The 25,572-nt window shown below is 54.8% G+C and overlaps 2 protein-coding genes across 2 annotated transcripts; one reads left to right on the top strand and one right to left on the bottom strand.

Moving 5' to 3' along the window:
* Nucleotides 1-323: 323 nt before the first annotated feature.
* Nucleotides 324-1,821, bottom strand: LOC140681064 (serine/threonine-protein kinase pim-1-like; the record flags this gene model as incomplete). Its single annotated transcript, XM_072920266.1, has 4 exons — nucleotides 324-367; nucleotides 587-953; nucleotides 1,152-1,202; nucleotides 1,342-1,821. Coding segments are annotated over 4 exons (942 nt in total), but the record flags the coding sequence as incomplete, so codon positions are not given.
* Nucleotides 1,822-11,817: 9,996 nt separating this feature from the next.
* LOC140681063 (olfactory receptor 14J1-like) lies at nucleotides 11,818-12,582 on the top strand. The gene has a single exon (XM_072920265.1). It carries the CDS (start codon nucleotides 11,818-11,820, stop codon nucleotides 12,580-12,582), a length of 765 nt encoding a protein of 254 aa, XP_072776366.1.
* The last annotated feature ends 12,990 nt before the right edge of the window (nucleotides 12,583-25,572 follow it).

Here is a 25,572-nt window from a genome sequence, read left to right as displayed (position 1 = left end):
CCCTGGGCGTGCAGGGGCCGCCCCAGTGGCACACGGGGCGACTGCTGCACTCTCGCCAGCACCTGGGACATGTGTACAAACTCAGGGCTGGACAAGAAGCCACTGGTGCTGGAAGAGGGCAGCAGAAGCCCCGGCAAGGCCTGACCGTGACATGCAAAGCAAAAACCCACTCAGGGCTGGGGGAAAAATCATCTCCTTATCCTCCCTGCCTGCAGTGCCCTAAAAATATTATGAAGCCAAGGCAAACAAGGTGAGTGGAGCAGCCCAAGCCCTTCCTCTCACCTGCACACCAAACTGGCTGGTGCACTGGTTCTGGCTCCCTCCTATGCACCCCCACCCACGGGTGCTTTTGTCGGGCTTGCTGCTGCTGCTCCAACCCCAGCCCCAGGCAGAGTGGTGGGCAAAGGCTGCCAGTGGGGCTGGAAGATGCCTCCCCACCCAGCCCCGCTCAAAAGCAACTCAGGGGAAGGCTCAGTACCCTGACTGACAGCAAAAGGGAGAATCCTCGCTGCCACACCCAGCTTGGCCTGTGAGATGTTGGGCCATGAGATGGCGGGACCGGGAGCACACCCCTGCCCGGGCTCACCTGCAAAGTGAGTGTAGGCTGTGTCTTGCAGGTAGGTGCCGCAGCCAAAGTCGATCAATTTTGCCTGGCCAGTGGCCAGGTCAACCAGGATGTTCTCTGGTTTGATGTCGCGGTGCAGGACCCCTCGGCTGGTGCAGTGCCGCACGGCCTCCAGCACCTGGCGGAACAGCTGCCGTGCCACCTCTTCAGACAGGAACCTCCGTGCCCGAATGAAATGCAGGAGGTCCTGAGACCGCTCCGGCCGCTCCAGCACCATCACGATGTTGTTGGGGAGCTCAAGCCACTCCAGCAGCTGGACCACACCAGGGAAGCCAGTGGACACCTTGTCCAGCAGCACGATCTCCAGGGGTGCGCTGGTGCCGTCGGGCTGCGGGAGGACCACGGTGCCACCAGTGGGACTGATGTCCTGCCAGGGCTGGGGAACCCCTCAGCCAGCCCGGGATGCTCTGCGCCCTGCGCTGGCCCCGCTCCCCATCGAGGGGTCCTGGTGGCTTCCCCCATGCCGGGCCTCGCCTCATCCCCGCCCGGCACGGCCCGGCTGTTCCCGCTGGCCCCGCTCACTCACCAGCTCGTCCCAGTGCCGGACGCGGTTCCGTGGCACCCTTTTGATGGCCACCTGCAAACCAAAGGCACCACCGGGTTCAGCTCGCCGCCCGCCCTGCCGAGCCCCATCCTCCTGCTTCCTTCTCCTCCTCCTCCTCCTCCCTCCGCCTCCTCCTCCTCCTCCTGCGCCCGCCGCCGGCCCCGCCGCTCACCGGGGCACCGTCCGAGAGCCGCGTGGCTGCGAAGACGCTGCCGAAGCCGCCGCGCCCCAGCAGCGAACCCACTCGGTAGCGCTGCTGCAGCGCCTCCTGCGCCTTCCCTGCGGGCGGGACGCGGCTGTCAGCGCTCGGCCCGGGGCCAGGAGCGGCCCCCGAGCGCCCCTCAACCGCCTCGGGCCGGCCATCCCCAGGCCTTCGGTCTCGGGAACGGGACACGGGAGGCTCGGGGCCGGCGGCTGCGCTGCTGAGCAGCGGAGCTCGGGCCGGGGAAGCCGCGGCGGAGGCGGCAGCGGCCGTGCCGCGTGTGTCCTCCGCGGGGCCCGGGAGGAGCCGGGGCCGGGGCCGGGGCCGGAGCCTGCGCCGGGGCCGGGGCCGGGCTCGGGCCAGGCGGAGCCAAAGGGCCCAGCCCCAGGCACTGATGCCCGCCCAGCAGCGCCACCGCCAGCACGCCCAGAGCCGGGCGGAGGCGAGACCGCGGCGGGGCGGGCGGGGGCGGGGACGGGGCAGCCCCGCCCGGGGCCGGGGGCGGGCCGGGGGCATGGCCCGGCCCGGCATGGGGGAGAAGGAGGCGGGGAGAGGGGAGGGACAGCGGGTGAGGGACACCGAGAGGAAGGTGTCCCACAGCCGGAGAGAAAGAAGAGAAAGAGAAAGAAGAGAAAAACTGCTTTTGCTGCCGCTGCTGCCGCCGCTGCTGCCGCCGCCGCCGCTGCTGCCTCTGCAACTGAAGCACCGAGGCCGTTTGTCCGCGTGTCCGTTCCCCGCTCGCCCCACGGCCGAGCCCCGCGCGCCCCGGGGACAGCCCCTTCCTCTGTCCAAACACGGGAACTTTGCCGTGTTCAGCCCAGACCCAGAGTCCTGACTCCTGCCCAGGGGCACAGGAATCCCCTCGGCCGCTGCTGTGCATTGTCCCTGCTGAGGGTCAAACACTATCGGAGCGCATTCCCTGAATGCTGAATTTGTACCTGACCCAAGAACTGCACGTACCTATCCATCATTGATTTCCAAAATCCCCCCCCCCCCAAAAAAAAAAAAAAAAAAAAAAAAAAAAAAAAAAAAGCAGGGGAAGGTAAAATGTGTGTAGCTCATGCTATTTTAGAGTGTCTAAAACATGCCAAATTGTGGATCTTAGAAGTGAGATCCATTTGCAATTAATGGGATGGGGAAGTAGTGTAAGATGGAAAAGGGGAGCATAAAAATAAACAGAGAAAAACATCTTGGATTATTTCTTTCCATTTTCATTTCATTTCTTAAAAACTCTTTCAGTTTTCCCAGAATCTTCTCCACAGTCCTGTTTGCTCTTTCCAAGAACCTTTGCTGGAGAATGAGGAAGCTTTGAGCAGTTTCTGTCACAAGATGTGCCACCAGCTGCAGCTTCTCTTGGCTTCCCACACCGTGTGTGCAGCTCGACTCTTGCAGAAAAGTGGGACAAATATTTGAAGAACTTTATAGCTTGTTCTTTCTTTTCCTTGTGGGCTGGGCAGTTGTGCCATTGGTGAGATTTTCACTGTTATTGCTCTAGCCTAAGAAACCATGACGGGCTCCCAGGAATTGTCAGGGAATGCAGAGAAAGAATCTCCAGAGCCTGCAGCCAGAACTGGAGAGCAGTGTGATAATCGTTCCAACATCCCCATGGACATCTTGAAAATGATGTAGAAGATGAAAATGGGCAGACAGAGGGAGTTTGTTTCTGTGTTCAGTTTAGAAGCTTCCACCTCTCGAGCACTGATATAAATCAAGAGTACAATCAGTGCATGGAAAGCACCAGAACAAGCTGGTCCTCTCAGTGGATGGCTGAAAGAATCTGAAAAGGAAAAAAGCAGGGAATGATTTTGTGAACTTTCCCTGTACAATGGAACATTTTTACTAATAATTTCCAACCCATTCCCTCCGCTTTTGTCCTTCCTAACAAGGCCATTTTCATCCCAGATTCCCCATGAAGTAAGAACCCAGAGCTTGTGGAAGTGCCTGAAAGATGCCCTGTTCCTCTGCAGGGACACTCAGGCTGGAGCAGGAGCCCTCTCTGGGGAAGCCTCCTCCGAGCTGGAATTTGTACCGTGCTGGGAGAGGAGGAGGAGGGGAGAAGGCCGGGCACTGTGTGGCAGGAGCAGGGATTTGGGCCGCAGGACATTCCGTCTGTGCCGCTGCCCCACAATGGGCGGGAACGCTGTGGGGATAACTGGGGGGCACTGGAGCGGAATATGGATGGCACTGGGGGGAACTGGGAGGGCCTGGGAATTAACTCAGGTGTATTGGGAGGGACTGGGCTGTACTGGGATGGATTGGAGGGGCACTGGGGCTGTACTGGGCTTTACTGGGGATGAACTGGGCTGTGCTGGGAGGGACTGGAGGGGCACTGAGGCTGTACTGGGCTGTACTGGGGATGAACTGGGCTGTGCTGGGAGGGACTGGAGGAGCACTGGGGCTGTACTGGGCTGTACTGGGGATGAACTGGGCTGTACTGGGAGGGACTGGAGGGGCACTGGGGCTGTACTGGGCTGTACTGGGGATGAACTGGGCTGTACTGGGAGGGACTGGAGGGGCACTGGGGCTGTACTGGGCTGTACTGGGGATGAACTGGGCTGTGCTGGGAGGGACTGGAGGAGCACTGGGGCTGTACTGGGCTGTACTGGGGATGAACTGGGCTGTACTGGGAGGGACTGGAGGAGCACTGGGGCTGTACTGGGCTGTACTGGGGATGAACTGGGCTGTACTGGGAGGGACTGGAGGGGCACTGGGGCTGTACTGGGCTGTACTGGGGATGAACTGGGCTGTACTGGGAGGGACTGGAGGGGCACTGGGGCTGTACTGGGGATGAACTGGGCTGTGCTGGGAGGGACTGGAGGGGCACTGGGGCTGTACTGGGCTGTACTGGGGATGAACTGGGCTGTACTGGGAGGGACTGGAGGGGTTGAATGGGCTGTTCCCGCCTCCACAGCCTCCCATTGGCCGTGACTCCCGCCCATCGCAGCCTCCAACCAATCAGCGTCAGGGATCGATCATGGCTTTGGGGGCGGTGCCTGGAGCCTGCGCCATCTTTTCTTTTGCCTACAACTCCCATCATGCCCCGCAGCCCAATAGAGCCCCATTGGGGCCGGGACTACAACGCCCGTCATGCCCCGCGCTCCACAGAACCGCCCCGGTACCGCCCCCATCTGTCCCGTAAGTGTCCCCCAGACCCTCCGGGATCCCCAAGTGCCCCTCAGCGCCCATTCGGGACCCCCCAAAATTTTACTGGCAAAGTACAAAAAACAAGAAACTTTGGAAAAGCATTTAATACAAAACCAATCCAACACAAAGCACTTGTCATAGCAGTAACTTCATTCACTAGCCTATTTAGCCTGGAAAGCCTTAAACACTTAAGTTGTTCAGGTACCCAAAAATGTTCCATATAAAGAGCATTAGAAGGAGAGGGGAGAGAGAGAGAGGAAGACAGAAGCTCCACAGAAAGACACACATGTGGCTCCCAGCTCCCAGGGTTCCAGTGTGGCTGAGACACAAACCCCAGGAGAGGCAGAGTCCATACCAGAGGCTGACCTTGTGCTCCTTGGTTTTACACCCCTGGGCCTTCGTGGGGCTCCCCCCAGCTGGGACTTCTGATTGCTCGGGCGTTCAGAGCTGGGTTAACACTGTCCCAGCTGTGTGACTGATGGACAGCTCAGCCCAAGGTGTCTCGGGACATCGATCTCATCCAGCCTCTGACAGCGACCATGGTGACACTGGGGAACCTCATGGAGCCATGGGTCAGCTGTGACAAGGCAGGTCCAAGGACACCCTGGTGACACTGGGGAACCTCATGGAGCCATGGGTCAGCTGTGACAAGGCAGGTCCAAGGACACTCTGGTGACACTGGGGAACCTCATGGGACCATGGGTCAGTTGGGACAGTGCAGGTCCAAGGACACCCTGGTGACACTGGGGAACCTCATGGAGCCATGGGTCAGTTGGGACAGTGCAGGTCCAAGGACACCCTGGTGACACTGGGGAACCTCATGGAGCCATGGGTCAGTTGGGACAGTGCAGGTCCAAGGACACCCTGGTGACACTGGGGAACCTCATGGAGCCATGGGTCAGTTGGGACACTGTGGTGACCTCGTGGAATCATAGGAAACCATTGGGAAACTCCCATGGAACCAAGGGCCCAGGGTGACACTGTGGAGCCCAGAGTGTCACAGAGGAGCCGTTGTGACACTGTGGGTCCCCATGGAACCAAGGGAACATGGGACAGGCTGATGCCTTAAGTTTTATCTTCCATATTTTCCAGATTCTGTCCTGCATCAGTCTTTAACTCTGAACTTCATGCAGAGTGTCAGCAAGTTCTCTTCACAGTGTAGTCAGACAAAACAATCCTCTTACAGCCCAAGAACCAAGGACACTGCTGCAGCTTCAGGCCCAAAAAGTGAAAACAACAGCGAATTGAGGAGAGCAGACTGGGAGGGTGGGGCTGCATAACCTGAAGGTGTAATTGGACAATTAACCCCAATATGGAAATGAATCAGAACATAAAAAGTGTGGAAGCCTGTTGTCCATCCTAGGTGTACCCTCAGCCAGGCCCCTGTACTGCCCAAGGTGAATCCTTTGAAGGCCTTTTGAATAAATCCCCACTTTATTCCTGTAACACTGTCAAGCCTCTGCTCTAGGTGGCCTCTCTAGGCTGGGCCACCTGGGGGCCACCTGACAGGTCCAGCTGACCTTGGCATGTCCAGGGCTGCTGCTCATCTGCCCCTGGAGCACTGGGGCTTGGTGCTCTCCTTCCTGTGGAAAGAACTGTCCTTCTCCTCCAGGTGCCCATGGCCAACATTTGGATTCCTCCTCTTATTGTGCTTTTATGCAAAGATTGTTCCCAGATAAAATCTGCGAGGACAGACAGGTCTGGCTGCCTTGGCCACCCAGGGGCCACCTCTCGTCTGCCTTTGAAACACTGGGACCCTGTGCTTTTCTTTCTTATGGGATAAAAGCTCCTTTCACATCCAGGCACCCAAGGCCAAAGTTGGGAATCTGCCTCCAGGATTCCCTATATCCAAGGATTTCTCCCAGGTGAAAACTTCCAGGAGAGACAAGTCTGGCTGGCCTTGGTTTCCAAGAGCTAATTCTTATCTGCCTTTGAAACACTGGGGCTCTGTGCTTTCCTTGCTGATGAAAAGAACTCTTCTTCCTGCCCAGGTGCCCATGGCCAAAACTGAGATTCCACCTTCAAAATTCTGGATATCCAAGGATTTCCCCCAGATGAAAGGTGCCAGGAAAAAACAGGTCTGACTCTCTTGGCCTATGGTGACCACCTCTCATCTTCTTCCAAAACACCTGGCTTCACCTGGACTTTTCTTTCCTATGGGAAAAACCATCCATCTTGACCAGGTGACCATGGCCAAAGTTGGGAATCCTCCTCCAGAATTCCCTAGATCCAAAGATTTCTCAGTGATGAAAGCTACCAAGACAAACGGGTCTGACTGGCTCAGCCTCTCAAGAGCCACCTCTCTCCTCCTCTGCCTTTGAAACACTGCGGCTCTGGGCTTTCCTTCCTATGGAAAAGAACCGTCCTTCTTACCAATGCAGAAATGGCCAAAATTTTGGTTCCACCTCCAAAGTTCCTTTATCCAAGGGTTGCTTTCAGACAAAAGCTACCAGGACAGAGAGGTCTGGCTGCCCTTGGCCTCTGATAGCCGCCTTTCATCTGCCCCTGAAACACCGGTGTTCCATGCTTTTCTTCCTGTGTAAAAGAACTGTCCTTCACCTCCAGGCAACCAGGTCCGAAACTGGTATTCCACCTCTGAAATTCCCTATGTCCAAGGACAAAATCTGCCAGCACCATCTGATCTGGCTGCCCTTGGCCTCTGGTGGCTGTGGCTCATCTGCCCCTGGAACATTGGGGCTCGCTTGCTCCCTTCCTATGGAGACCATGGTGATACTGTGAGGACCTGGTGGTACTTTCCCTAAAAAAATTGCAATTTGTAAATGTATCTCTCAGAACAATACCTGGCAGCTTTGGCTGGCCTTGTCCTCTAGTGGGCACCTTTCCTCTGCCCCTAAAACAGTGGCACTCTATTCCTTCATTCCTGGGGAAAATAGCTGGTCTTCATGTCCAGGAACCACAGCAAAAATAAGAATTGGCCACCAAGCCTGCCTGGGGTCATGGAACCATCTGCAGGCCCCGGGCAGATATTGACTCTTCCAGTGCTTCCATCCTCCCTCCAGTGAGAGAAAAGGACACAGGGCAGGCACACAGAGCAGCTACATGAAGACACCGAGGTCACTGAAGAGGAAGTTGAGTTCCAGGTGGGAGGGATGAGGAGATGCTTTGATCTCAGGGCTGAAATCCTCTGCTAAAGCTATGGAGAAGGATGTCATTGATACATCAGGCTCTCTTTTTCCCTATAAGACATTGAAAAATATGGGGAGATGACTTGTTCAGCAAAGGTCTCCATGCTAAAGTAAGGAAATATTGAAGTCGCTTGATGCCATGAGGTGTTTGAACAGACAAAGAGAGCAGAGTGATGAGACCCTGTGCCCTCAGGGAGAGAAGAAGAAGATCTCTATTCCCAGAGATTAGGATGATTTCAGAAAGAGATGAAGAGAACCTTTGCTCTTAAACAGCACATCTTTAAACTAATACCACTTAAATTGACATGTCCCCTAAACACAGCTGTGGGGAAATCTGTGAAAAAATGGGAGAGATTTCACAATTGCAGATTTTTCCTAGTGGCTGCTATTCATGGAAAAGAAAAGCCATGAGATAATTGTTTTCTTGTGGAGAAGTCTCCATAACATTAACAAGAGGAGGTTCTTTCCCTAAGTGAACTGAAGAAAGACTATTCTAGAGGTGGAAAACTGACAGAAAATTTTAGATTTTTTCTCTATACATTGTCAGATTGTATGGAGAAAGGAAGTGTTCTGAAAGTTTTGTTCTGATCCTTATTACTCTGTCTTTTAGTTACTCTTAAGAAACTTTTCTTTATACCATTTAAAAGTTTTGAGCCGACTTTGCCTTTCTTCTAATCCTGTTTCAAGAGCAGGAAATGAGTAAGTATATTCTAGTGTGTGCACTGGTAATTAGACAGCACTGAACCCACCACACTTATTGATATATTGCCCAAGAAATCCCAAAATGGTGAACCAAAACCACTACAGAAACTTCCTGATGAACTGCCCCAGACCAGAGGGAAAACAAGGCAGAGCAATGGTTTGTCAGGAGTTGCCTGAACCTAATGAGCCTCGTGGTGCATTTGGAGCTGAGCCCGGGAACCTCAGGGCCTGAGAGGAGATTGCACAAACCTTTCCAGGAGTCAACGGCAGAAGAAAACCCCAAACTGTCTCAAAGCATTAAAGGGACCTGCTGAGGTCCATCCCCAACACAGGCTCCTCATGGACTCCATGGAGGAGAGAATTGGAGACTCAAAATGGCACAAAAACCTCTCAGTGTGGAAAGCAAAATCCAAAGTACCTGAAAAAAGTTTAGTATCTCAGAGTATTAATGAGCCCCAGTGAGTGTCAGTACAAAGCTCTCAAGGGACTCGTTAAAGCAGATAATTGGGGCCATGATTGCACAAACCTCTCACAGAGTCTGTATCAAAAGGGAAACACCAAGTACCTTAAAAGTAATGAAGTTCTGGGAGCATGAAGGAGCCCCCAGGGCCATTCCTGACCAAGGCTCCCCAGGGACTCCTTCCAGCAGATCCTTGAGGCCACTGGGATGTGGGCTAGGGGGGGATGCTGAGGGCAGGACCAGGGGGTGACAGTGCCCAGCCTGGCTGGGGCTGTGCCAGGAGGCCCCAGGGCCTCAGGACAAGGTGTCTCCTGACAGCCCTTGGTGGCACAGACCCTGCTGTGCCCCAGGGCACCAAGACTTGGCTTCTCTTTGTCCCCACCTGTCATCAGTGCCTCCAGTTCTCTGCTCTGCCTGGGGCCTGGGGACACTTTCTCAGTCATGTCCCTCAGTGGGACCCATTAAAAGTCCAAGAAACTTTGGAGCTGGATTCTGACTTGGAGTTCTGGAGAGGTTTCTGCGGCTCCCTCTCAGGGCCTGATGTTCAGGGCCTGAGCACAAAGCCCCAGAGGGTCATTAAAGTCCTTGTGCTGTGTCTGTGCTGCTGAGCTGGGCCGGGCTCCTGGCACAGAGGGTGATCCTGGTAACCAAGCAGAGCTTCAAAAGCACATTTCTCTTGCTGAGCAGCTCTTCTCCCAGCCCAGCAGGGCTGGGGCACTGCCTGCAGCCAGCCCGGGCACAGCACAGAGGCACAGAGAGCTTCAATCAGTCAGGGCTGGGAAGGGCTGAGAAGTGCCTGGGGCAGAATCACCGCCAGCCCTTGGCACAGGAACCTCTGGCTGCAGGACAATGCAGCTGCAGCTCCTGGAGCGATCTCCTAAAGCTGGAACATCCCAATGCCCACAGCCCCTGTGAGTGCATTCTCTGCTCGTCTCCTGTGCAGAGCAGCCAGGGGTGCCCAGGGCTGTCCTGCAGAGCAGGGTCCTGCAGCCCAGGGCGCTGTGCTGGGCCAGGACTCTGCTGCCTGCCAGGGACAGCTCTCAGCCGGCCCTGGAGCTGCTCCCAGCGCTGGCCAGGAGCTGTGGGGGGAAGGAGCCACCCTGAGCAGGGCAGGTGCTGCTGCTGAGAGGGGCTGGGTGGGGCAGGGCTGCTCTCAGCTCCAGACCAGCCTGGGCACAGCTCCGGAGGGCACTTCCCAAAGAAGGTAAGCCTGCGATTGCTGTAAAGGTCAGGGGCTTTCCTGAGAGTGTTTTCAATTTCCTGCTTGGAGGAGGATGGCAAATTTGGGTCTGTGACAAAAAGATTTTTGCTCTTTATATATTTTTCATCTATTCATAGCTCTGTAAATTGCTATTATAAAGGTATAAATCTATAACCCTTACCTGACTCCCTTAAACCCTTAATTAACTCTATTTACCTACTATTATATACTTGAAAAAATTATAATCCTTAATTAACTCTAGTACGTTTCCTTTCCTTTCGCTTATATTTTAGAACAATAAGCTGTCTAAATATATTTTTAAATACTATGTAGTCTTATTATCAGGAGGTGGACCTACAAGAAGAACATTTTGGTTTTTGAATGTGAACAGAGATAACAAAAACTCAGGCAAAGAAGCCCTTGGACCTACTCCAATGGGTTGAGCCAGGGGTGTATAACTGGGGCAACTGAATCTCCTATTGGATGTTCCTGTTAAATATCCTAATTAATCGACCTTAATAAATTGTTTACATCAGGGGCTGGGTATGCTCCATTTCAACTGGGACGCCTGGAAGCTTCCAATAAAGGTCTGATTTTTACTTTACTGTTCTAACACTGTTGCAAGGGTTTTTTTTTTCTATTTTGATTATAAACAAAAGGGGATGAGAGAAGATGAACAGGAATTGCAATCCCAGAATCACAGAACATTCTGAGTTGAAAGGGACACACAGGATCATCAAAGGAATGTTTGAACATTTACAGAGACTCCAGAACTGTGACTTTGGGTGGTCAGTCTCTCTGCTGGGAGCCTCCCAAAGGGCCTTCAGCCACTCCTCAGCCCTGGACAGCAGCAGCATCACCTCTGCAGGGCCCAGCAGGGCTCTCCTGAGCTGCCCTTGCCCAGCTGCACACAGAGCCTGCCCCAGCCAGGGCCCTGCACACAGGCAGGTTTCTGTAGGGCCGGGCCGAGGGCACACAGGGTGGGATGGGCTCTGTGAGCGCTGGCAGGGACAAGGCACCTCTCAGGAGGGGATGTCCAGGCCCAGGGAGATGCTCAGGGAAGGAGAGGGGGCTGAACAGAGCAGTGCTGGGGGAACAAGCCCATCCAGCCCCTCACCTTCCCTCAGCCACAGGGAATCCTTTGCCTCTCACATCTCTCAGTGGCAAACTCTGAGTGCAGCAGGAATGCTGGGGATTTCTGACCTCAGAGAGTCAGGAATGGTGTGTGGGTAGGAAATCAATTCCTAAAACTAACTCCTGCTATTTCCCTTAGAAGTGTGAGTGCAGATGGTACCAACCCTTTCTGCAGTAGGATTGATTCCCCTGACAAATCCTGAATATCCAGCCTTGTCCCTCTGCCAAATGGCCACAAACCCAGGGCAGCGAGGCAGGGATTGCTCCTCGAGAGCCCCCTTAAACAGGCCTGGCTGCTCCTGCCACACTCAGTCAGCACAACTGGAGCTCAGGCAGGGACCTGGGTGAAGGTTTTCCCAGAGCAGGAACAAGGGTGGGTGAGTCCCAGCAGGACAGTCTGCAGGGAATGGCCCAGGTTTGGCTCCAAACAGCCTCTCCTGACTTGTCCCTGTCCTTTCTCCATGACCAGGTGCCCATGTGCAGCCACAGCAAATGTCCAACAGCAGCTCCATCAGCCACTTCCTCCTGCTGGCACTGGCAGACACGCGGCAGCTGCAGCTCCTGCACTTCTGCCTCTTCCTGGGATCTCCCTGGCTGCCCTCCTGGGCAACGGCCTCATCATCAGCGCCTTAGCCTGCGGCCACCACCTGCACACGCCCATGTTCTTCTTCCTGCTCAACCTGGCCCTCAGCGACCTGGGCTCCATCTGCACCACTGTCCCCACAGCCCTGCACAATTCCCTCTGGGACACCAGCACCATCTCCTACCCTGGATGTGCTGCACAGCTCTATTTTTTTGTCTTTTTCATCTCTGCAGAGTTTTATCTCCTGACCATCATGTGCTATGACCGCTACGTGTCCATCTGCAAACCCCTGCACTACGGGACCCTCCTGGGCAGCAGAGCTTGTGCCCACATGGCAGCAGCTGCCTGGGCCAGTGCCTTTCTCAATGCTCTCATGCTCACGGCCAATACATTTTCCCTGCCCCTGTGCCATGGCAATGCCCTGGGACAGTTCTTCTGTGAAATCCCCCAGATCCTCAAACTCTCCTGCTCCAAATCCTATCTCAGGGAACTTGGGGTTCTTGTGTTTTCTATATTTTTAGCATTTTGTTGTTTTGTGTTCATTGTTTTCTCCTATGTGCAGATCTTCAGGGCTGTGCTGAGGATCCCCTCTGAGCAGGGACGGCACAAAGCCTTTTCCACCTGCTTCCCTCACCTGGCCGTGGTCTCTCTGTTTATCAGCACTGGTGTATTTACCTACCTAAAGTCCCCCTCAATGTCCTCCCCATCCCTGGATCTGGCCCTGTCAGTTCTGTACTCGGTGGTGCCTCCAGCCCTGAACCCCGTCATCTACAGCCTCAGGAACCAGGAGCTCAAGGCTGCAGTGTGGAGACTGATGACTGGATGCTTTCAGGAACATTAAACTGCTTGCCAATTTCTACAAATCTCTTGTAATAAAAGTCATTTTGATACTTCTTTTGGTTTCATTTTGGAGTTTCTTTTTTTTTGTTTTACATTTTAATGTTTTCCACATTAGAAAGAAATGTCATTGTGCCATTTCTCATTTTGTTTCTCTCCACCTTCCCTGTGCCCACAGACTCTGTCAATGAGGGGCTGCACTCTCGGTGGCTTTCAAGGAACTAAAGGATCTCCCAGCAGTTTTCTGCAGAGATGCCCTTTTGTTGCCTTCTCTGGAGCTGCAGCAGCAATGTCTGTGTGCAGAGCTGGGGCAGAGCAGTGCTGGCACAGCAGCTCTGGTCCTGCTGGCCACACCATTCCTGATCCAGGCCAGGAGCCATTGGCCTTCTTGGCCACCTGGGCACACTGCTGGCTCATGTCCAGCCTGCTGTCCATCAGTCCCTGCAGGTCCCTTTTTGCCTGGCTGCTGTCCAGCCCCTCTGTCCCCAGCCTGTAGCGCTGCAGGGGTTGTTGTGGCCAAAGTGCAGGAGTTGGCACTTGGACTTGTTAAACCTCACATTGTTAGATTTGGGCCCTGGATCCAGCCTGTCCAGGGCCCTGTGCAGAGCCCTCCTACCCTCCAGCAGATCCACACTCACATCCAGCTTGGTGTCATCTGCAAAGATGTCCTTGTTTCCATGGCTCCCCTCAGTGTCACAATGTCCCTTTGGTTGCACCAGGCCCTGCACTGTCACACTGGTCTCCTTGGTTCCATGGGGCCCCAAAATGTAACAATGGACTCCTTGGTTCCATGGGGCTTCACAGTGTCACAATGTTCTCATTGGTGCCGCAGTTTCACAGAGGCCCCTCGGTTCCATGGGGCCCCAGGGTGTCACAAAGGCCCCATGGTCACATGAGATCCCACACTGTCACAATGCTCTCTGTGCTTTCACAAGCCCCCTCAGTGTCACAATGGACTCCTTGTTTCCACGAGGCCACACAGTGTCACAAGGGCCTTCCAGATTCCTGGAGGCCCCAGAGTGTCACAGTGGCCCCTTGGTTACACAAGGTCCTGCAGTGTCACAATGTCCCCTTGTGGGCCCTGGACTCTCCCAATGCTCTCCTTGGTTTCGCAGTGTCACAATGGTGAAACCCCTCGGTTACATGAGGCCCCGCAGTGTCACCATGGCCTCTGTGGTTCCACCAGGACCCAGTGTCACGGGGACTCCCTGGTTCCATTGGGCCCCAGAGCACCACAATGGAGCCCTGGTTCTATGGGGCTGCACAGTGTCACCATGGTCCTCTTAGTTCCACCAGGCCCTGCAGTGTCACAACGGCCCCAGAGTGTCCCAATCATCACAGAATGACAGAATCAAATAGGCTGAAAAAGACCTTTGGGATCATCAGGTCCAACCAATGCCCTAATACCGCCTTGTCACCCAGAAATGCCACTGAGTGCCACTGGAGAGGGACAGTGACTCTGCCACCTCCCCCCTGGCCTGCCCATTCCAGTGCCCACTCAGCCTTTCAGTGAAGAACTTCTTCCTCTTGTCCAGCCTAAACCTCCCCTGGTGCAGCTGAAGGCTGTGTCTCCTTGTGCTGCCCTCCAGCAGATCCACACTCACACCCAGCTTGGTGTTACCTGCAAATTTGGGGATGGTGGGCTCGATCCCCTCACCCAGATCATCGGTGAAGATGTTAAACAGGACTGGGCCCAACACAGATCCCTGGGGACAGCACCAGGGACTGGACACCAGCTGGGTGCAGCACCATCCCACCCCTCTCTGGGCCCAGCCTCCAGCCAGCTCTTCCATCTCCCAGCCAGGAGGGAACCTGCCCAAGCCGTGGGCTGCAGCTTTTCCAGGGAATGCTGTCAGAGACAGTGTCCAAGGCTTTGCTGAAGTCCAGATGGACACATCCACAGCCTTTCCCACATCCACAGGTGGGTCACCTGGTTATAAAAGGAGATCAGGGTGCTCAGGCAGGACCTACCCCTCTTAAATCCACGCTGGCTGGCTCTGACCCCTCGGCCATCCTGTGGTGGCACTCAAGGTGATCTGTTCCATAACCTTGCCGGGCACCGAGGTCAGGCTGACAGGCCTGGAGTTCCCCAGATCCTCCTTCCAGCCCTTCCTGGGGATGGGCTCACACTGGCACCTCCAGTGCTCTGGGACCTCCCTGGTGAGCCAGGACTGATGGTAAATGATGGGGAGCAGCTTGGGGAGCTCATCCACCAGCTCCCTCATGCCCCTAGGATGGATCCCATCCCATCCCATACACCTGTGAGCATCCGAGTGGCTCAGCAGGTCACCAGCTGCTTCCTCCTGGATTACAGGGGGCTGTTCTGCTCCCTGTGCCAATCTACCAGCTGAGGAGAACTCTTGTACTAAGGACAACCTGTCCATATATTGAAAATTGATACAAACAAGGTGTTAAGTAGCTCAACGTTTTCTTTATCTTTAGTTACTGTATTTTCCACTGCACCCAATAAAGAGTAGAGGTTCTCCTTATCCCATGTTTTGCTATGAATTTATTCATACAACATCCTTAAACTCTTGCTAAGTTGACTGACCTTCTATCCAAAGTTAATGCACCTTCTTCCTTCCCCCGAGTTCCCACAAAAGCTCCATGGGCAGCCAGGACAGTCATTTTCCTCACCACCTCATCTTTTGCCACACTGGGACAGGCTGCTCCTTCCCCTTTAAGATCACTGTCTTGAACTGTGTCCATCCTTCCTGGACCCCATGGTTTTTAAGGGCTGTTTCCCATTAAAAAATCAGTCCCTGATTCAGTACCCCCCACATCTGTGTCCCAAATAGGCCAAAGTCTGCTCTTCCTCATTCCAGTGTGGAAGTTCTGTTGCTGCCCCTCCTTCTTTCACAGAACATTGAAAACTTGATTATTTCACGGTCTCTGTGCCCCAGGCAGCCTCTGACCCCCACATCTGCCACCAGCCCTTCTCTGTTTGTGAACAGCAGGAGACAGAGCTTTCCTTGGGAGTGGTGTGTTACCAAAAATTCGGTAAAACAGAAAACTCCTTAACACCAGTGCAGCATTAAGAAGCAGCATTCTTTATTCAGCTGGATGCGCAGGGGATCGCTCCTCCCAAAGCCGAGCATGCTGAGTGCAGGAAAGTTTCTGTTCATATTCTGTATTTTGCACACATATTCATTGATTGTCCTGGACTAAACACACATCTGATAATCATTTCCCCAGAATCATTAACATATTTCCCCTCCCCTTTACCCATGAGTTCTTCTGTCCTGGGGGTCTCTCTGGTGGTCCCTGGTGGTCGTGGACCCCAATGTTCCCGTGGGCCTGGCTGAGCTGGCAGGACACTGAGGCTGGTGAACTTCCAGTTCCCCTTCTCCCACAATGGGCACTGTGTGGTTTCCATGGGCCTGGGGTTTTGGAGAACAAGCTCCAGGCGTCAGCTCACCTGTGGAGACAATTTTTCATCTGCTAACCTGAGGTCACATCTATGACTTTACATGAGTGATCTATGACAGATCCATGGTAATGACATCATAGGGTAGTTGATGTGAGCAGGGAAGCCCAGAGCAGGGAAGGCTGAGGGGCTCCTCATGCCAGCCTGGCAGTGCCAGCGAGGAGGGGATGGAGAACACAGAGCCAGGCTCTTCACCACGGGGTCTGTTGGAAGACAAAAGCCAATGGGTGGAAGGGGAAAGAGGGGAGATCAGCCAGGCCAGGAGGAGATGAAATGAGTCAGGCTGGTTTATCATTTCCTCAGCTCCAAAAGCAGCCTGACCTCCCTTCTCCATCCACCACTGACAGCTTTGCAAATCAGGAATTGTTTGAGCTGTTTTTCCCCCACTCCAGGATGAGAATCCTGATACAAAAACTTAATTGTGTTTATACCTATCACAGAACCACGTTTGTCTTAAATTAATTTTAGTATGGAAATCACTTGTAGATGGTGGACTCACCAGACACTGCTGGGACATTGCACATAACTCAGGGAATAGCAATTGTTATTAAAGAGTGATAGTTATTAAATTGTGTCCTGTTCAACTATAGTCTGTTGGCCATGAAGAGAAACTTTCTGTGCCTCTGAGTCTCACCAGTTCCTGACCCCCAAAGGACACAAACCTGATGAGTTGTGGTTCCCACTCCAGTGGTGGCACTTGGAGCTCCCTCCATCCCCAGAGCAGAGCACCCTTGTCCCAGAAAGTCCCTGGCAATGCAGGGATGAAGGAAACAGGACAGGCTGTGGGGATCAGGGCCAGGGCACGGCCAGGGATTTGGGGTGGCTGTGAGCCCAGGGCAGGACCCGGCCCTTGGCCTTGGTGAACCTCATCCCATTGTCCTGGGCCCATGGCTCCAGCCTGTCCAGATCCCTCTGCAGAGCTTCCTGCCCTCCAGCACAACCACACTCCCACCCAGCCTGGGCTCACCTGGAACTGCCTGAGGGTGCCCTCGATGGCCTCGTCCAGATCAGCAATAAAGAGATTTCACTGACCTGGCCCCAGTGCTGAGCCCTGGGGACACCCCTGGATGTGACTCCGTTCCTCAGCTGCTCCATTCCCAGAGCAGCCAGGCCTGAGCAGAGCTGTGGGGCCAGAGCCGGCTGGGCTGTGCTGGGGAGAGGCCCTTGGTGCTGCCCAGAGCTCAGGGCAGCTGGCAGAGCTTGCAGGGAGCTGGGCTGGGCTGGCAGAGCCTGGCACAGAAACCATCAGTGTCCATCTCAGCCTGGCTGAGCGGGCAGGGGCAGGAAGATCATCCAAGGTCCACAAGTTCTCTGTGTGGGAGCTGAGCTGGTGACTCCCTGAGCTCTCCCAAGTGCTGGGGCTGCACCTCCAGCTCCAGAGGAGATGTGACAGATGGGAGCAGAGACAAATAATTCCTGGTGGACACTTTCTTGGGTTTGCTTATACAGGTGACCTGGATCCATATGTAGACGAGGAGTTTTGTGTCAGATAACACTGTGGGAGTGATAAGAATAATATTTTTAAACTAAAAATTATATTTCACGCATAATGCACAATGAGAAAAAAAATACACATAGGATCAAATGAGCATCTGAATTTTTCAGAGGATGAGAGACTCATTTATGTTCCAGCTGCCAAACCTGCTCAAATGCTTTCCTCAGAGCTTCCTTGAGATGAGAGGTGACCACCAGAGGCCAAGGCCAGCCAGAGCTGTCTGTCCTGGCAGATTTTGTGTGAGATTACCCTTGCATATAGGGAATTTTTCAGGGGGAGTATAAATTTTGGCTGTGGACACCTGGAAACATGGATGGTTCTTTTCCATAGGAAGGAAAGCACAGAGCCCCACTTCTCCAGGGGCTGATGAGATGCAGCCCTCGATGTTCCAAGATCAGCTGGACCTGTCAGGTGGCCCCTGGGAGGCAGAGCCAGCCAGACCTGTTCCATGTTCCCTTGGTTTCATGGCACTCTGCCGTGTCCCAATGTTCTGCTTGCTTCTGAAGTGTGGCCCCTTCCTTCCATGAGGCCCCGCAGGGTGACAATGGCCCTTGGGTTCCACAAGGCCCCACAGTGTCACAATGGTCTCCACAGAAAGGAAACCACAGAGCCCCTGTGTTTCAGGATCTGATGAATTCTGCAGTCACCAGAGGCCAAGGCCAGACAGACCTGTCTGTCCTGGCAGGTTTGTCTGTGACCAACCTTTGGATATTTGGAATTGTGAATGTTGAATCCCAATTTCAGCTTTTTGTGCCTGGAAGAGAAGGCCAGTTCTTTTCCATAGGAGGGGAAGCATGGATGCCCTGTGTTTGGAAGGCAGGTGAGAGCCCCCCCTAAGGAGGCCAAGGTCAGCCAGACCTGTCTGTAATTGCAGCTTTTATGTAGGAGCAATCTTTGACTATCGGACTTCTGGGGCTGGAATCCCAATTTTGGCCATGGACACCTAGCTGAAAGAAGGAGATGGATGAAGGATGAAGAAGAAACACGATTGTTTTTCATAGGAAGGAAAGGGCAGAGCCCCAGTGTTGCAGGGCAGAATAGGGAGACCACCAGAGGCCAAGGCAAGCCAGAGCAGTCTGTCCTGGCAGCTTTTGTCTGGGAGAAACCCTTGCATATAGGGAATTTTGGAGGAAAAGTACCAATTTTGGCCATGGTTGCCTGTGCAGGAGGGAGGGTTCTGTTCCACAGGAACGAAAGCACAGAGCCTCAGTGTTTGAAGGCAGGTGAGAGCCAGCTCACAGGAAGACAAGGTCAAATAGACTTATTGGTAATGGCAGCTTTTGTTTAGGAGCAATCCCTGGATATTGGGAATTTTGGAGGGGGAATCCCATTTTGGCCATGGATGCTTAGTTGAGAAGGACAGTTCTTTTCCATTGGAAGGAAAGCCCAGAGCCCCAGGGCTCTGTTTCAGGGGAACATGAGAAGAAACCCTCAACATGCCAAGGGCAGTTGGACAAGCCAGGCCAAGCCAACCAGACCTGCTTCCTCTTCCCTTTTATCCATGGGGCCCTGCAGGGTCACACCGGCCCCTTGTTTCCATGGGGCCTTGCAGTGTCACATTGGTGGTGTCATATTGGATCCTTGGTTCCATGAGGCCCAGATGTGTCACGCTGGCCTCTTGTTTCCATGGGGCTCCATAGTGTCATAATGGTCCCTTGCTTCCATGAGGCCTTGTGGGGTCACAGGGGTCTCCTTGGTGCCACAGGATCCATGGTGCCCTTGGTTCCATGGGGACTCCCAATGTCAGAAGGGTCTGCTTGTTTCCATGGGGCCCTGCAGATCCCCTTGATTCCACGAGCCCCCAAAGTGTCAGAATGGCCTCCAGTATTCCAATAGGCCCCACAATGTCACAATGGACCTTTGGTTCCGTGGGGTCCCACACTGTTCCATGAATCCTTAGTTCCATGGGGCCCTGTAGCTCCTTGGTTCCATGGTGCCACACAGTGTGACAACTGCCCTTGGCCTGCCAACACTCCATAGTGTCACAATGGCCCCTCGGTTCAATGAGGCCTTGTGGTGTCACAATGGTTCAGTGAGGCCTTTAGTGTCACAAGAGTGTCCATGATTCCGTAAGTGTTGGAACCCTGGATGCTGAGAATTTTAAACTTGCTGTGCTGAAAGGCAGAGACTTACAAGAGAACACTGCGTTTGACCTGAGGCTGTGGAGAAGGCTTCCAAAATTGATTAATAGCACTGGGGATACAGGTGCGTAGTTGGTTAGAGGTGTATACTACCACAGGGTGGAAAACTTAGAGTTTGGGGTTTTAGAACATAGTAATAAATATGAAGCATATGGAGGTTTTAGGGTGGAGACAGGTTCTTCTTATTTACCTTCTTCTTACCTCCTTCTTCATGGGTTTGGGTGATATTTTGTGACTGGACAGAAAATCCTGCATTGCAGGCTTCAAGGGATCAGTTATTGGGTTAAAAGGGAAAATAATTTTGTAAGGACGCAGGAGCCTCCAGGACGCTTTGGATGGATTCAAACGAGAGATCTCTGTTGGTTGCTCTTAGAATATAAGGTTTATTAGGGATGGTGAAAGGTCCTGCCTGGAGCTGCAGAGGAAGCACGTGGCAGGGCCTGAGGTGATGGGGGAGGGGAGAGACAAAGGGAAGAGAGGGTGCTCTAGGAGAGCAGGGATTCCAAGAGGGGGAAGATCTAAGAGAGGGGAAGTCCCAAGAGGGCGTCTGGCCTGCCAGAAATGCCTCCCTTGTGCTCTCCAAGATGCACAGGGAGAGCCAGTGAGCAGGACATTTGGGAGGCAATCCTTCCAAGCCTTTGCTGAGGCCAGGCACACACCAAGATCAGCCAAGACTCTCCACCACGCTGCCTGGCCCACCCAGCCCAGCTCTGTGCTGGCCCTGGGCCACAGCAGCTTCCACCAAGCAAGGGCAAATGCATGTAGCCAAGAGTAGAAACACAGCAGGCAGGGAAGATGTGAAAAGTGTGTGCGTAAAGGCCTGTTAATTCACAGCTCCAACAGAGAGCTTTGGGGCTCACAGCTGGACAGAGATGGTTCTGCTTACCCCTCTGTCCAAAGCGGGGGAATCACACCTTGCTGCAGGTGCTTGGGTTGGTCCTGCAGGTCCAGGTGGATGCCAAACCTGCTCTTCACAGCCTTCTCCCTTGCCCTGCCCCTCTGCCAAGCGCAACATGCCTGAAGGACTGAAAAGACCCCAGAGAGCCAAAGGGGGACACTTGCAGCTGCTCACTGGGAGCTCCCTGGGAAGCACTGTCCTTGAGAAGCAAGCCCCTGTCCTCCAAAGGCATTTCCCCAAATGTGTAACTTTCCTGGGGAACACCAACACACTCTTAGGAAACGCTGGCAAAGCTGAAGGACTTCAGGTCCTCTGAGGACAGGCACTCCAGCTGTAGCTCGTATTCCCCCAAGTGCCTTTCCAGGTGGAGGTTCCGAGGTGCATCCCCAGGCCCTCTACAAACACAAGCTGCTCAGTGCCTCTTCACCTGCCTCAACTCCAGCCTGTGGTCATGGCAGAAAAACCAGGCTGTTCCCAGCCAGAGCCCAGAGCCCTGCTCCCGCAGGACGCTCTTGCCAGCACCTTCCAGGCCTCTCTGCTGTGCACACAGCGCTTTTCATGCCCGCTCCCAACAGGCTCTGGAAGGCAGAGCACAGCCTGGCTGCCTCTGCCACCAGCACAGCCCAAACACAGGCAGAGGAAGAAGCAGCAGGGGCTGTTTTGCGGCCATGCCCAAGAGAGACTGGAAGGGTGCCCTCCCTCTGCTCTCACTTGCTTGGCTTTCTGACTGGCTCTGAGCCTGGGGCGGCCATTCCTCACTTGTGGGGACCAGAACCACAGCCGGGATCCCAGCACTGCCTGACAGCGCTCCGGGCACTGGCAGGGTCGCGCGTCCCAGTCTGGGGCACTGCGCTGCTGCTTCCTTTGCCCTCAGGCACACCCAAAGCTCCCTGCTAAGCCCGGATGGTCGCTGGTTCTGCCCTCTCCCTGATCCTGTGCAGGGATGGAGCACTGTTGAGCTTTCAGGAAGCTATTCCTGAAAACTTCCAGCATTCCAAGCTCCTTTGCCCTCCGTGGAAGCTTGCCATGGAATCCCTCACAGCTGCCTTCAGAGCATACTCAGGTTGGCTCTTCCAAATTCCAGGGGCTCCAGGCTGCTCAGCAAGATCTACAACTCCACAGGGTTGTGGAACTGCACCTTCAGCACAGGCACCTTTCCAGCCTGATCTGCCCTCGTTCTGTGTGTGTGTGCACTGAACACGGCGTGGATGAGAACAGCAGCAGGGGCCTGTGTGTCCCAGGGCCCGGGATTTGCGCCGCTTCAGCTCCACAGAGATGCAGGTAAGGGGGAGAAACCAAACTGTTTTTTAATGGAAGGGAAAGGGAAGGGATGAGATGGGGGCCAAAAAAAGGGAATGGGCAGCATTTGAGGGCTGGAGGGAGGGAGCTGTCAACAGGGAGGGGGAAGGCAGCAGCTATGGGAGGTTGCAGCAGGCACAGCTGTGGCCAGCATCAGGTGTGCCTGGAGCTCCAGTGACGTTGAGTCCTGGTGCTCTCTTCACTGTCTCCTGGTACTCTGCATGGGACCCTGGTTCTCTGAATCCAGCAGATGACCTTAGTTCTGCACATCTTTGTCCAAAAAATGCCTGAATTTCCAGGTTAGTGGAGGATGGGCTGTCATCTTCCCTCATTGCTTGAAGGGCTGGAAGACAGATAAACTACCACAGTGAGAGACCAGGGGCTGTGTGACATCACAGAGATCTGTGTAACATCACAGGGGCTGTGTGACATCACGGGTCCTGAGTGACATCACAGAGAGCTTTGTGACATCACAGATCCTGTGTGACATCACAGATCCTGTGTGACATCACAGAAACATCCATGTGACATCACAGAGTGCTGTGTGACATCACAGGGGCTGCATGACATCACAGAGAGCTGTGTGACATCACAGAGAGCTGTGTGAGATCACAGGTCCAGTGTGACATCACAGAGACATCTGTGTGACATCACAGAGACGTCTGTGTGACATCACAGAGAGCTGTGTGACATCAGAGATCCTGTGTGACATCACAGAACCTGTGTGACATCACAGAGAGTGGTGTGACATCACAGGTCCTGTGTGACATCACAGAGACGTCCGTGTGACATCACAGATCCTGTGTGACATCAAAGAGATGTCTCTGTGACATCACAAGAGGTCTGTGTGACATCACAGGGGCTGTGTGACATCACAGATACTGTGTGACATCACTAAAAGCTGTGTGACATCACAGAGAGCTGTGTGACATCACAGATATGTCTGTGTGACATCACAGAGAGCTTTTTGAGATCACAGAGATGTTTGTGACATCACAGGAGGTTGTGTGATGTCACAGAGATGTCAGTGTGACAATACAGAGAGCTGTGTGACAGCACAGAGATAACAGTGTGACATCACAGAGGTAACTGTGTGACATCAGAGAGCTGTCTGTGTGACATCACAGAGAGCTGTGTGACATCACAGAGATAACAGTGTGACTTCACAGACGGCTGTGTTACATCACAGCGATGTCCAAGTGACATCACAAAGAACTGTGTGACATCACAAAGATAACAGAGTGACATCACAGAGATGTCCATGTGACATCACAGAGAGCTGTGTTACATCACAGAGATAACAGTGTGACATCACAGAGGGCTGTTTGATCTTGCACCTTCTGGAAGATGGAGTATCGCCCACTCTGTATTGCCCGGAGCACATGCAGTGTTTGAAGTGGCAGCTCTGACATGGCACTACTGACATCCTCTGTCAGGCATTCAAGGGCTGCAAGAGAGAGGAACAGAGCCACAGTCAGATCCCGACTCTGCGGGGAGCCGAGGGGAGCCCCCCCTGCCAGGGCCATCCCAGCCGGCTCTTGCCATGGCCGGGAGGGATCAGGGACCAAGGGGATCAGCCCGAAGCTGCTGGCCACGCATCCCCCACGTGTCCCTGAAATCTCTGTGTGCTCTACCTAGGAGAGCAGAGCTCTCCGCAGCCGGGGCAGGGCTTGCAGCTCGCCCCGGCAGCCCCCGCTGGCAGCCCGCTGCCCTGTCTCACCTTTGAGGATCAGCTGGAGCTTTTCCTGCTGTCCCCTCAAGCTCCTCCCGGCCGTCCCTGGGAACACAGAGCCTGTCAGGCCCAGCGGCACAGCTCCCTGCCAGCGGCGCTGCCAGCCCTGTGCCCACACGCCCTCCTGGCCCGGCTCGTGGCTCACCCATGAACCTGACGGCGCCTCTCGCAGGGGCTCCTGTGGGCTCTGCAGGTAGGGCAGGGCCCGGCGCAGGTGCTCAGCCGCGCTGCTGCTGTCCTCTGCCAGCTGCAGAGAGCGGCAGGAGGGAAGGGTTGGCCCCGCAGCCCCGCCGGGCCGGGGCTCCATGGGCACCCGGCTCGGGCCGCAGGAGCCTGGAGCAGAGCCCGCGCGGCCTCGGGCTGCAGCAGCGGGCAGGGGCACAGCTGCCAGCCCGCACACCGAGCACCGCGCTCAGGGGGCTTCTCCAGGCTGGGGCTGCGGCTTCCCGGCCCTCCTTACCAGGCACTCGGTGAACTTCCACAGCTCCTGGTTCTTCACCAGCTTTTCAAGATCCCTCCTCTTCAGGAACTCGACCGCACAAAGCAGCGTTTCCTGAGAAGCCTGGAGAGCAGCAGAGACGCGGAGATGGCCCCACAGCCCAGGGCGCAGGACCCGTCCCTGTGCCAGGGCCTGGAGGAGGCTGCAGCCTGCGAGGTGCCAGGGCAGGAGGCAGCCCAGCCCCTGCCAGGGGAACAGCAGCAGCTGCCGAGTCCTCACCTCTGCCACTCGCTGGTTCTCATCATGGCAGTGGAAGGAGAGTGGCAGCAGGCTCTGGTGCACGTGAGCCTTCAGAGCCTCTTTTTCTTTTTCCTGTGGAAAAGTCATCAATGTTCAGAAGAGGAGTATGGAGAGCAGCTGCACTTGGCTATTGTCCTGTATGAAGGGAAGAAAAAGAGACCCCAGCATTGGCTGCACAGGGCTCAGCTTGGTGCAGGCCTGCAAATCCACAGGGCACAAAGTGTCCAGGCAGCAGCCAGTGGCCGTGGCTGGGGACAGTGAGCCTTACGTGGTCAAGGAGTGGCAGGAGCGCCTCAACCAGCTGCAGTGTGATGGGGCTGGGTGTCAGCATGTCCTTGTCCAAGAAGATACAGCTGAGGAGCATGGCTGTCATGCTAACTATCTCTCCATCTGCATCCCACAGGAGCTCCACAAGACTTTCAGTCAGGCTCCACATTTTTTCTCTCTGTGAGGAACACAAGTTTGTGAAATGCCATCCTGCTGCTGCAGGGCCTAGAGGCCAAAGGGCTGTTCCAAAGCACTTGGGCAGCTGAAGCGGGAGGCAGGAGAGCTGGGAGCAGCTGGCCCAGCGCCCAAAGCCCAGCCAAGCCCAAGCGACTGCATTCCTGAGCGCAGCCTCTGCCCCTGCCCCTTCTCACCATTGAGAGATCCTTGATGAGCTCGAGAAGGGCCCTGAGCACCAGGTGACGCCTCTCCTTGCACTCGCTCCTCAGGTGCCTTGACAAGATTTGCAGGACTCTGTCAGCACTGCGTTCACTCAAGTCCAGGCACTCGAGGCCCTGAAAGGCACAGGGCAGTGACAGGGGAGCGGCCGGCAGGAGCCCAGACCCGCACAGGGCCGGGCCCAGGCAGCAGCACAGGGCACGGGCACCGTCCCAGGCACTGCGGCCAAGAGAGGGCAGAGAGCCGGGAGGCAGCTGAGCGAGGCAGCGCTGGCCTTCAGGCTCACCTCCACAAGGAACGCCAGGGAGGGCAGCTCCCAGCGTGGCTCCTGTGTGCTGAGCAGCCGGAGCAGGTAGCGAGCGATCCGAGAGCACAAGGGGATGGAGACACAGGACATCTCCCTGGCAGGAGACAAAGTAACCAAGGCTGTGGGCCAGGGGGACAAACCTCTCCCAGGACTGACTCACAGAGGTCTGGTCTTTCCCCAGCATCCTGCAAGGGCCCCTGGGCTATTTGGGAGGTGGCTCCTTGTGGGCACTCTCCTCTCCCAGCCTTTTTCAGTCTGTTTGGCTGTCCCTTGGTGACAAGGCCCTCTGGCCC

Source organism: Taeniopygia guttata, chromosome 31, assembly GCF_048771995.1.
Source record: "Taeniopygia guttata chromosome 31, bTaeGut7.mat, whole genome shotgun sequence".
Lineage (NCBI taxonomy): Eukaryota > Metazoa > Chordata > Aves > Passeriformes > Estrildidae > Taeniopygia > Taeniopygia guttata.
The sequence above is the reverse complement of the archived record's forward strand: the minus strand, read 5'-3'. Positions and strand labels throughout refer to the sequence as shown.

Bases quoted from the DNA above. Each gene is read 5' to 3' on its own strand.
- LOC140681063 (XM_072920265.1), top strand. From the start codon at position 11,818: ATGTTCTTCTTCCTGCTCAACCTGGCCCTCAGCGACCTGGGCTCCATC.